The 13,397-nt window shown below is 27.5% G+C and overlaps 2 protein-coding genes across 3 annotated transcripts in view; one reads left to right on the forward strand and one right to left on the reverse strand.

The window, feature by feature from the left end:
• The window catches only part of LOC134834467 (cytosolic purine 5'-nucleotidase), a 39,920-nt gene extending 34,902 nt beyond the window's left edge, over nt 1-5,018 (reverse strand). Inside the window, exon 1 of one of the 2 annotated variants that reach the window (XM_063849162.1) lies at nt 4,525-5,018. In XM_063849162.1, coding sequence (XP_063705232.1) covers nt 4,525-4,634 — 110 coding nt within the window. In that variant the 5' untranslated portion in view covers nt 4,635-5,018. Of the gene's footprint in view, nt 1-2,786; nt 3,416-4,524 lie in introns of those variants that run through there. The other variant, XM_063849160.1, reaches the window with a different exon arrangement.
• Nucleotides 5,019-8,931: 3,913 nt separating this feature from the next.
• On the forward strand, nt 8,932-9,530 carry LOC134835347 (uncharacterized). The gene is made up of 3 exons (XM_063850224.1): nt 8,932-8,943; nt 9,021-9,225; nt 9,292-9,530. Exons 1-3 carry the CDS (start codon nt 8,932-8,934, stop codon nt 9,528-9,530), a joined length of 456 nt encoding a protein of 151 aa, XP_063706294.1.
• The last annotated feature ends 3,867 nt before the right edge of the window (nt 9,531-13,397 follow it).

Genomic DNA, 13,397 nt, shown 5'->3' on the forward strand with positions numbered 1-13,397 from the left:
TCGATATAACAAAAATTTCACTGGGTGAAGGTCATGTTTCTAGGTCACATGGAGATACTTACCGATTGTGCACGGTCTGAGATTGCGGTAAGTAAATAGTAACATCGTCGTCTGAACTTGATTCACGAGAAAAATCTCGGGATGTTGTTCTCAGTATACTCGTTTCAAACATTTTTCCACAACGCAAAATTTTTAAATTTTCACTTTATTTTGGACTAATTCAAACACTGTTCTCAACTACAGTTATTTTATAATAATAATATAAATTTAATTCAAATAAGATCTTGGGTATATTCATTGGTCGTTAATTCCTTATGATATACATTTTTGTCATAGTTGTCAAGATTCAGAGTCAAGATCATTTGTACTGAAATTTTTATGGTCTACAAATCATTCGAATAATGCGAGAGAATTTGAGACAATTTTGATTTTTGTATGTGTGTGTTTATATTTTTTTTTCCTTTTTCAATTAAATCACATTTATTTCACTTGTTCCTACTAACGGTACGAAACGCTCTGTTTTTTTGAAAATTCATATAAATAAACACTTTGCCTGTTAATTATATCTTTGCAGTTATTTTTGTTTTACCGAATATTCAGTCTGTTGACCATAGAGAAATTATTCGATAAAAGGCGGCAAAATGCCTCCCTTTTATTTTGTAGTAATGCGCAATGGCATCGATGAAGATTCAACGATAACACAAACTTTGAAGGGCTCAACGATCCACGATTCAGTTTTTTTTCATCACTCATTTGCAAACACGACATTTACGATTTTTATTATATTTTTAATGTCAAACCCCAGTTTATATAATCTGTTTTTCGGACAATATTTCAATTTATTCAATTTATGATATTAAGTGCAATAACTAAAATACAGTATGAATAAGTAAAATACTTTTGTTTAATAAACTAACCTTTTGGATCTACAGAATATGTTGACATTCTTTTATTTTATAAAATTCATAGACTACTATTGCCAATAATTGTGTTTCAGTAATGATTTGGACATAAAAGGGTTTGTTTAAGGAAAGTGTTTAAGTATTTGTTCTGGGAAATAAAATGTGTCATAATGAAAATTTGTATGGAAAATAACAAAAGATTTATTTATGTTACATTGTAAGACATGCCATTGTGTTTGAGTACATTTTACAAAAATTTTCAAGTGTTCACATAAAATAATCCTAAAATGTCCTATTCTCACGTTTGAATCAACCTTAAAATATATTTCCATTGTGAGCAATGACAATGCTCTTCTAAATCAATTCAAACGTGTTATTGTCATAAAAAGAAATTTATGATAGTGGATCAATTTAAATGAATTGTCTCCAGGTTACCCGCATTTCGATCCATCCAGTAAGTTTATAGTTAGCAACGAACCTATTGAATTTGTTATCCTATTTTGAGTAGGTATCTACATCTTAGGAAATTTCTAAAGTATTACATTTAAAAATAAGTCATGTGAAATAAGTAGTTTGAAAGTGTTGTTCAGCACAAATCGAATTATGTTTCATTTCATTTCGAATTCTTGTTTTCTCAAATATAGTTGTTTTAAGTAAATTTTCTTTCTGATAAGAATTAAAAAAAAACAACTTGTTTACTAAATATTAATGGTTTCTTACGTATTTATGTAAATATTGAATGTATAATAAATCCAGAAATGAATTCTTTGATCAAATTATATTTTTCCATATTACTTTTTTTAATGACACGGATGGATTTAAATTTTACAACTAGATTTTTTTGTTTATAGAATTTCGCTATTGAACAAATTATGAACTCATTAGGTCAAAAAAAAAAAATAGGTCAAATCTTTCACTAATAGCCTTGACGACAAGTAAGCGGTTCATAATACTATCAATTAATGTCAAAGACCTCACATGACAACACATTGCTAACACATATTTGAATAAATAGATCATTGACCGCAGAGATATATTTAAAAATAAAATGATGCACAGCATCATTGGCAGTCTTAAATGCCTTTTGTCATGTTGTTATCATATGCATGGACGTGAGTAACCTTGGTTCTATATTTTATTATCACATCTCTTGTTTATTTATTTACAATAAACTGATACATTATCAGTCTTGTAAAAATAAATTGGATTTACACACGTGTGAGTATTATTGTTGTTATAATATTTAAAATGGATTTCTCTATTCTTCCATTATGAAGTTGGATGACAAAAACAATAACCGGTCTCGTTGTTTATTAAGACTTTGGATGGCATTTCGTAAACAAAAATAAAAACTATGTATACCTTATTTCTGTAATAAACCTACAAATATTTTTCCAATTCAAGCCTCAAAGGTTGCGTAAAAAACAATAACAATACGAAAAAAACGACAACCTAACTACATTTTGATGAATTGTACAAAATTTAAATCGAATAGAATCTTATGACTGTCATATTGATAACTGTTGATCCACTCTTATTTTTCTTGCAGCAACTTTCATTTTTCTGTTGTGTTTTGAATAACAAAACGACAACTTATGTAAGAGATATTTCTTCTACAATATCAATTTGATTTTATTAACATATAGGCAATAACATATCTTCATTTTGAATCAACGTGCATTCAAGACGTTTTCTTTTTGCATGGCAACGTTATTAGTTAATAGTGTGTCACTATAATCAAGTAAAAATCATCAAATAGGTTCAATCAGAATAAAAACAAAATTAATAATCTATCGTCGTACGATTTGAAAATAAAGTAATAGAAATCTGTTTTGAAATACTTGAAATGGAATTTACTTTGTGGTTCAATTTTTTTTGACTCACCTGTGGCTCATTTCACGTTTGTATCCATAGAAGTAATCATTGTGGAATTCCACAAATGAGTTTGCCATTTCGGCATCGCCAACACTCGTCTCGCTTAGAAGACGTAATTGACGCGCGGACGATCTCGCGATTGCAAGTTCTTCATCAGTATTACTTGTCACACTGTTACTTCTATCTAAAACAGCTGTTTCAGAGATGACGTCAAAATTAACATTGTTATTATTATTTTGAATACCGCTACGAGCGCCTGCAGAATTGGCACGCAAACGTAATTGTTGCGGAGTAGCCGGTGGATTTGCCGGATATAATGTCTCAAATTGGTCTTGAGATATTTCGGGCATTTTGTGGTCACAAATTAGGGCTTAACAACAATAACAATTTTGTCGAATATGTCTTGAATGAATGAGTCAACTTTGCTTTCAAAATAACAATGAACTCTTTGAACTTTCGAACAGTCAAAATCTTTTCGCTTTCGTTCGATTGTATGTTGATAGTTTATGAATAAAATCACTACTGTTTTAGTTGATCCAATATTAAAAGTAAGACTTTGATGTCACAATTAATTTATTCACAATTTTCAGAACGGTCAGTGTCGATCTTAAATCTTAACGTAACAACGTATCAAAAGTAACTGATCATTGAAAATATCAAAAATATTAATGTGGTTTGCAATGCCTTTTTATACATAGACGTTTGTATAAATAGTAGTATATAGTAAGAAATTTAAAGAAAAAGTTGATAGAGGCACGTAAACAATATTACAGCGGATGGACGTTCTTTACATGTATGATTATACATATATAGTTATAGGGAATGAATGAATGAATGAATTTAAAAAAAAATAATAATAAAATGTACTGTTAATGAAATACATATAAAATTTTTGTATCAGTAGACATACCCGTGTACTTGGGTATCATATCGGTGCATAGAAAACGACATACATTTTTGTTTTAGCAACTGAGACGTTATTTTTCTATTTAAATGTATTACTTTAGAATGCATTTTTAAACGTTAAACATGAATATATGTAATATGTATAAGATTAATGAAATAGAAAGTAACTCTAAAAGGTTTAGGACAAAATTCCATCATTTCAACAATTAAACTATGCATGAATACTCTAAACTAAAAGTCTGCTTTTAATTATGTATCGACAATTATCCATAAATCTAAAAAACACTACCATCAATATTTTTGATTTTTTGTCTATGTACTTATCGCTTATATCTTACTTAAATTCAGATTTGAATATAAAACTATTGATATATTAATAAAAATTGTAAAAGGGAAATGGTATTAATTTAATTTCATATTTGCATACCTTATCCTTAGTTGACGACAAACTATCAGATTGGTATTGGTTGTTCAATGTTTATTTAAAATATTAGATTTGAAAAGTATGACCTTGAAAGGATATCATATTGAAGGTCAATACTAGTTCTAATCATAAATAGACAGATAGGTACAAAAAGTTAATTGTTATCATTAAACAAACTATGATTCATCATTTTTCAAAAATATATGTACATATTTAGTTGTTGATCAAAAAAAAAACATCAATTTAAATTCGATCATTGCACTTTAATCAAGTTTACAAATAGTGACACTATTTAAAATAACGTCTGGTTTGTAACTGTAATAATCTTATTTATATACTTTGTCAGTGTATGTGGAAAATTTTTGACACAGTGTATATTTGTTCCACAAAATCATCTATAAAAATATAAATACGTACCTATGCTCAGCTTTTCGGTAATATTTCTTAACATTAGACAGACCACCTTCTGATGTTGGAGACGGCAGTTCAATGCTATACTCGTAATTATTAGCAAAAGGTTGATACATTTTAATTTTGTGAATTGAGGCACAGTTACACTTTTATTTGATGTTTATATAATAATTATTATGAATAATTCTGTTTTCTTATCATATAATCCAGTCGCTGGAGAGTTTCACTTTTTTATATTTTTCACATAAACGTGTTTTTATTTTAATAGATTAAACAATTGTAACATTAATAAATTTGCACAATATCAGACACATTGATTAAATTGTTTGAAAAAGGATATTTAAATGAATAAAAACTTTTGCACCGTGGAGCAACTGGCATGCAAATATTTATGTAACTTTGAAAATCAGTTTTGATAAAGTTTTGGTAGATAATAGATTTAATATTCAATTCCAATGGTCTTGAATTGCAACACTTGTTTTAAATGCAAAATATTCACTGATAAAAATATTATTCACTTTTAGCCGATGTAAACAATGAGCCAACTCACAAAATGACATATCAGAGGGGAACTCACACGAAACTCTGAAAGACACTTTTTGAGAGATTTTTTTAGCACATATATAATATTCAAAGGAAAAAAGTGTTTTTGAAAGTGTACATGTAGTGCTCAATCGTTGTAGGTAGTAGGGGAAGTAAATTTGAGTAGCAATTTTTATGCGCGCGCATGTCTTTAAAATATTTCACGAAAATGTCGTTAGGAAAATGTCTTTTTGATTTCACTCTTAAATTAATTTTTTTTTATTTTTAAAAATATTGACAGAAAAATTAGTTCAGATTCTAAATTTTTTTTGATGATATGAAAAATTGTCTTTACGTATTTATGTGCTTTACCGTTTACACGTGAATGATATATTTAACGTTCAACCACGTTTATCATATAACCATTTAATTTGATTAATTGGTGGAACATAGAGCATTATGAAGGTAATTAGGTTACAAAAAGGCGTCATTAAAAAATAAATAATGAGTTAATACTTGCAAATTTTATTTAAAAAGCGATTGTCGCCAGCATTATAAATTTTATATTGTTAAATTTTTTGACTGCATTTTGTTTCTTCTTCTAATAGTTAATACCAAACATAAAATAACAACGTAAATTTTCATAAAATATTTTGCATAAATAAGTTTGGGTGCATGATGTCAATTTATTCATTAATAAATTAACATTAGTTTTTATTTTAATAGTAAATTATTATTTATTGTTGTATTTTCATGTTTTTTCTATTAAACATGTAATTACCATGGACAGAATATTCGGAACTAATGAAAACAAATATAAATATAAAAGCTTATGTACAGGAAATTGATCAAAATTTGTTTGAAGAGGAATATTCGGAAAAAGATTAGTTGTTTATAAAATTTATTAATTGGCATTATGATAATCTAAACTCAAAAAGATGTAATATTCATTGCGAAAAACACGAAAATCTTAAATTTATAGTACCAATGGAGTAATTATTATATTATAATGTACAACTGTTTTATGTTTTGCCGATTTCGTAGTTATTAATCGAATTATTCTTATATCACACTACGGAGCTATTATATGTTCAGATTTAATACATATTTTTTTTATTACAAATGCTTTACCTAGATTTGTTTATAATTTTATTTAAAAAAATCGTGAAGCAATTTTAAAATTAAAAAATACACACTGGTTTACCATAAGAAAAAATGTTCTTAATTTTAATAATTCTATATTAATAATCTTAATGTTTTGAGAAAACAATCTTGAGAATAACATTATTTTTTGTCATGTTTTCTGTAATCTTGTTTTCTGTAATAGAACTTGTGAAATTGTTAGGTAAAATTTCTAAAGCTATGTATAAGTTTGCAAAAAAGCAATAATCCAGTACATAAGCAAAAACGAAAATGTAATTATGTTTACTTTTGTACAGATAATCTCTTAAAATCTTATAAATAAAAAAAATAAATTAACTAAGTTGTATAATGCACAAGTTTAATAAATACGAGTTATACCTAAATATATGTTGCGCAAAAATTTGGTGCAGTAAAGCATATATGCATTGTGATTGTGAAAAATCGAATTTAAAGAGCCTGAGGTCCTTTGATATTGTGAGCAGTTTTAAAAAAAAATGCAAAAAGAAACAAACATTTTTGTCAATATAAATGCCATTTTATATAGTCCAATACGAATGAGAGCGAATATTTTTTTTAATAACTCTTATAGCAAAATTCACTTTTATTCTGAAGAACAACGGATACGAAGCGCAAAATACCGCATTTTTTTCGAAATGCGGTAAAAAATGTCACTGTATAATTTAAAACTTTTATTATTTGTTGTTTTTATTATCTTTTTATCTGGGTGCTTCTGATGCAACATTTAAATATAAATAGATCAACTCGCTCACAACTTATGCAACTCACGTAAATTGGGTGCAGTTTATACATATTGCAATGATGTGAAGAGATGCGTAACTAAACTTTGAAGCGGCGACATCATTTTGTTTCATTATTTATATAATTTTTCAATGCTATTTTTAATTAAACTGTTAGAAGAAAAAAATTGTTGTAAGTACATACTTGTTACAATCACTCTTTTCAGGTTGTACACCCAAACTGTTTACACCTACTTTTTTTAGCGCTAACTACAAACACAATCTTTTTCCTATTTGAACAAGCTGCTTCTCTTCGAACTCTGTATGTATATTAAATAATAATCTCTTTTTGTGGGGGGCTTTCGCTCCATTACATCTTTATTATATTAACTTACGAGCTGTTCTGTTATGTATGTAGGTTTCAGAAGAAACTTAGTTGTGATCCATGCATACTATTAGTTTGAAATTTAAATAATAAAACAATAGCTTTGTAACATTATTAGAACACTAAGTTTTGCTTTTAGCAAAATATGTATGTCTTGATGATCTTTTCAATAAAAACGAAAATCATTTAACAAAGGCACATATTTTACACAAGTATACCTGTAGACTTTTCAATTAATTTTAAATTTATGTTTTAATGAATATTTCTATTGACTTTTGGTTTAAAGATAGCTTTACTTTATTCGATAATAAATTATTTTTTGTTTTGATTATTTTTGAAAAACAAAATATGTTCCATCCCTGAAAAATCTCAGACAAAATTATTCGGAAATAAAGAATGTCAAAATTAATAAAATGCTATATCTAATTAAAGCTGAATATTTCGTACAAGTTTGCAGCAAAACCAAATGCTCTGACAAGAAATATTACTTACTGTTCATATGTTTTGATGAAAGATAATCAAGGATGACAGGTAATCGAAATACAAGACATTGAATGAGTTCGGGTAGTTGAGGTATTCGATATGTGAATATATCGTATCTCATTCTACAAATTTTTTACGCGGGAAGGATAATACTTTAATTTTCTGATTATTGTTTTTTATTTTGTTTAAAAAAAACTGTGATTTGTCTAATGAATATGTTTGATATCAGAAATTGCCTAAATTTTCATCCATTTTCTAAGTAGAATTCAACAAAAAATATGTAAAAAGTAGGTAGCTATTTTATTTGAGCAAAAAATTAATCTTGCTTGGAGCATAATTTAAAACACATAAATATTAAATATATCATATTTTCTATTCTAATTTATGTTACATTCAAGCAAATGCCGTATTTCTAACACACATACTTTTTATCATATTCCGCAAATTCATTATATTTTTGCAAAGTAGGTATGTAGAATATTTATATGATTGTGAATAAATATAGAATCCATGTAGATATCATTCATGCGGTATTATTGAATCAATAGCAATATTAAATCAGTGATAAATTTTGATATATACGATTCGGTTTGATGTAATGTGATAATTACAATGAAACTAAAAACAGTAAAATATAAAATAAAAACAATAACATAATTCATAATTTAATAAAATTTTACTATGATAAATAATAATTTTTATTTTAGAGTTCTTGGAAAAGTACATTTAATAATAACGTTATTAAACACGTTAACATTTAACTAATTTTACGATAAATATTCCTTAAGTAAATACATAAAATAAAAAGTAAGAAAACGTTTTTCGTCTTAAGATTAACGTGCATTTGCTGTCAATTTAATGTTTGTATTAGTAAAATACTGTATCAAAATACATTCACCATTATTAACAAACAAAAATAAATAAGTTATTAATGCATAAAAATTATGCATCTATGAACTTTGTTTGTTTTTAGCCTGACATAGTGTTCGATTTGTATTTGCAGTTGTACTACAAATTCTAAAGCGTATGGCGAAAATTATTTTAAGTATAAAAGCAAGACACGGTATGGCAGTTTTAAGCATTTTAAAAAATTTAATCAACCAGTAAACTTCTACTTATTTAACTTTTATATTTTTTTTTAAAATGGCTCTTAAGGTAAAATTTCAAAATAATGTAAAAAATAATAAAGCTTTGAAATATTACAAAAAAAAAAAAAAAAATTATATTTTCAGGTTTTCGTTGCTTCTCTTCTTGTAGCTTTTGTATATGCTGGGGGTCCAGCTAGTTACTCGATTTCTGCTCCATCACACGATTACTATTCTGTAGGAAGCTCTAACGAACACACCGTTAAGGGATTATATGGGCAAAATGTTCTATCGTCTTACACAAAATCCGTTGCAACCCCGCATAGTCATGCACATGTATCATTATCAAAATGTACAAAAAGCAAAGCGTAGTTAGCACATTAAAAAATGTTAATTTGTTTTTTTTCCTTTTTTTTAGCTTCAAACGACATCGGACTTGGTTACAAAGCACCGCTTGGTTACCCTGGTTATGCAGCACCTCTAATTTCTGGATATTACGGAGGATTTCCGGGTTATCATGCACCATTGAGTGTTGCCAAACCTTTTTATCCATATGGATCCCCTGGATTTTATCCAGCACATAAGTCTGTTGCACCTGTGCCAGTTCTGGGAAACACCGTTTCATTCCATGGATTGGGTGCACATTATGGATGGTAAAACAATGTGATTTTTTAAGAAGCTGAAAATGCTCGCAGTTATTGGTAAGAAAAAAATACATTGAAAATTTATCGTTTCTTTTAATATGTTGTAAAATAAATAAAAAAAAATTATTTAATGTAAAGTTAATTGAAGAAAATAGCTTTCATTAAGGTGGGTCCATTAGTTTTTCATTTTTAATAGCATTTGTGTTTTAGCGTAACAGATTTTTATCATAATTTGTTAATATTTCCGTGTCAATTAGGATGAGGAAACGCCTTGTACTTTTGAATGGTCAGACTATTTTCTAAAAAAAATAAAAATATACAGAATTTCTTTAAGCGTTTACTTTATTTAATTATTGTGACAGTGAGCCGTTTCGTGTTCAGCACGATCATTAAAGATAATTAAAAAGTGTAATTTAATCCGGTGCTTGAGAACTGAACCTGTGATACTTCATTTGAAGGCGAGAAAAGAGTGCCGAGCAGTTGTTGTTGTTGTTGTTGATTTGTCTGTGTTGGTTGGTGTGGCACTTGTGCTCCCTGAGTATATTGAAGAGCTTCTTGTGTCTGATATTGGGTACGTGCCTGTTGCGCAGCAACATAATTATTTTGTTGTCCATCCTATGATTTTGATATTTAATTGAAAATTTCGTTTATTAAAAAGTTTTTAACATTATATACTGTTTTCAACATTTAAGAGCATTAAAAGAGTTTTAAAGTCAGTACAGTTTTAAGTTTTTTAAAATAAATATTACCAGATGGTTTTGTTGTCCAAGCAGTTGTTCCTGTTGTTGTTGATATTGTTGCCTCAGCAAATCTAATGCGTACAAATTGGAAGGGTTGGTAGGGACAAAACGACTATATTGCTCTGGTGGCTGTTGTCCATTTTGAATGTAAGCAATAGAAGCAGGATTTTGAAGATTCGAGAAAGGTGAGTACTAAAAGATATGTTAATATGTTTTTTTTTTATTTATTTTTTTGCAATTTCTTTCAACTTTTTATTTTCATGTTTTGCTCGTACATCGTTGATTGTCATTTGATGAACAATATATAAAAATTCTTTTTATATGTAAAATAAAATTAGGTAGCTTTTAGGTATCTAAAAAATCTATATAAAAATACTTCAAAGAGAAATTTGAGACGCTTTTAAGGTTCATTAAGTTTCTCAAACATAATAATATGTTGAATATTATAAAAAAGAAAAAAAAGAAAATATACATATTTTCATGTCTATTGACTTTCTACAAAAAAGGATTTTTTTAATATACGAGTTTAGTTAAAATATACATAAATCAAATATTTTGATTCAAAACAACAAAGCTTTTTCTAAATTTACCAAATTCACTGAAAATTATTGTATTTTTATATCAACATAAAATGATTTTTTTCATCAAATTGCTTTAATGCTTATCCAAAATGGTATTTTGATGAGAATGGGTTCAATTATTTTCGCATTTTTCATGTATAATTTACGAACAGAAAAAGTACAAATTGAAAAGATGCACATAATTTATAAATAAAAAACACAAGAAAACGTAATAAAAATCAAGTTCAAAAATTTCTAATTTCAAAGAGTCTAACAGGTATATAAGTATATAAGTAGGTATATAAGGTATATAATATTTTTTTGAACAAAATGAAATATTCTTGACATTTCATTTTTATTTGAAACTGAGTTCCATATATATTTGAATAAAAATACATATTGGCAGGAATGGAAAGTGTATATTTTCCCGGGATCCAAATTACTTTCACAATATCATATTATCAGTTTTTAATAGTTGAAAAACTTCAAAACATGACAAGAACGTCAGAATTCTTTCAATTTTGACCAAGAATTTCCCGGGAACGAGGTTTCCAGACTTTTTCCACCATCGCATATTGATTTGATAGAATTCCATACATATTTATAATTCTGTTTTATGTCCTTGTCAGCCAAGAAGAGAATATAGTATTTTCATGTTTTTTTGTTTGTCATTTGATTTGAATATCATGTTAGACCTTTCATAGACCTTAGGCCAGGTTTTTCATTTGTTCTTCTATGTTATGTACATTTTTACCCAGATTGTTATATCTATGATAGACATTATATACTCACTGTTTGTTCAACTGCTTGGCCCTGTCGCAAAAACTGTGTTGGTGCCTGATTATACAATAATGGCTGTTGTTGCTGCTGTTGAAGTGGTTGACTGAGCAATTGTCCTGCATTTCCACCGAAGAATCTTGAAAAACTTATTTGGGAACCAGGCGCCGTTACAGAATAAGAATTTTGTGTTCCGTCTTGTCGTAATAATAATTGGCCATTTGTTACGCTTGCTTGTTGTATGAGACAAAGCAAGAGTAAGGAAATTATGTGGAAAGTGTTTTTTCTTGTTTGTAGAGTTCTTGTGACTGCTTTTTGTGATTGATTGGCCTAGATTAAATAAAAGCGAAAGAGTGTGTTAGTTGTAGATAATATTGCATGGTAATTTAATAAGGTTCTTTAACACTATACACCAGAGAATAAAAGGAATATTCCCTGATACTATCTATTTAATTAAAAATCTTTTAGATGTCCAATAAATTAATAGACCTATATTTTATTATACAGTAGGTATCATATAACAAAAAAAGTTTGTCGCATTTGTTGAATCAACGTTTCTATAATTGATTTATCTCGATGACAGAGAAGAGAAAAAAGCGAACACAAACGCTCAAAAAAGGACGTCGCTATCAAACAATAAACGATTCATGCACGTGTAAGCACACGTTGAAATGAAAATATAAGCTCTTATTGATAAATAAATGCATTCTTCTTCGCCCTTTTTTACACATTTATTAGATACCCATAGAAAAAGCTTTAAGTAATATGAAAAAGGAAGGTGATTTTTTTTTAAATAACGTTGTTCTTGGCAGTTTTGGGAATTTGGCTACTGTTTAAATTTCAAATGTCATTAATCAAAAATTTCTAGAATGTGGTGGTTTAATACCAACAGAAATTTGATGGAAAGCATGTGACAAATTCAACAATGAAATGTCAATAAATTTAATTAAAACTGTTATTCGTTCGTATAAATTGATTGATTTTAAATTTTAGAATATAATACCTAATAGGTATAATGATAAATATTTTCAGTATGTGTACATATTTCACTATGAAATCGAATATTCTAGATTTGAAAAAAAAATTTAAATGTTTTTATTCAAAGAGAAAAATGTATCCTTGTGATTAATTTTGTCGTGTCAGAAAAAATTAAAAAGATATATTTTATTAAGACAGCATTAACAGAATGAGAGAACGTCAAAATATTAACAAAAAGGACTTACCTTCATCATTTTTGTATTTACAACTTATATACTTTTCTGTTTAACGTTGAAAATATCTTGTTATTGTCTTTGTTTGAAGTGATTTTTTTTTATCTTTGATTTATATTTTCTTTATAATTTGAGGTTCTTCAACTTTTTGCGCTTTCACTTAATAAAAATTTTATTAATTTTTTTTTGTATATTTTCGCTGTACGGTTCTTGGAATGTCTGATAATGATTTGGCTCACTAGGTAAGGAAAAAGAGAAAAGAAATACAAAAAATCAGACACTGAGAAAAAAAACAGTCATAAAATATATGAAAAGCACATCGTTTCTTATTATAATAATAAATATTAATATTGGTGTTGTTTCAGAGCGGATGAAGCAGATGGTTTCATAAAAAGTTTTTTTTATTTATTTTGTGTATTTTTTGCTTTTCATATATTTTTTGACTCACCGAAATCGTGTTTACCACTCGAGTACTTTTTGACAACTTTAACTTTATGATATTTTGGTATAGCATTAAATACATTTTGTAAGTCATAAAATATAATTAAAGAAAACACGTGAAAGTACTTTTGTATATATGTTAAATGTATAC

This window comes from Culicoides brevitarsis, chromosome 3 (assembly GCF_036172545.1).
Source record: "Culicoides brevitarsis isolate CSIRO-B50_1 chromosome 3, AGI_CSIRO_Cbre_v1, whole genome shotgun sequence".
Lineage (NCBI taxonomy): Eukaryota > Metazoa > Arthropoda > Insecta > Diptera > Ceratopogonidae > Culicoides > Culicoides brevitarsis.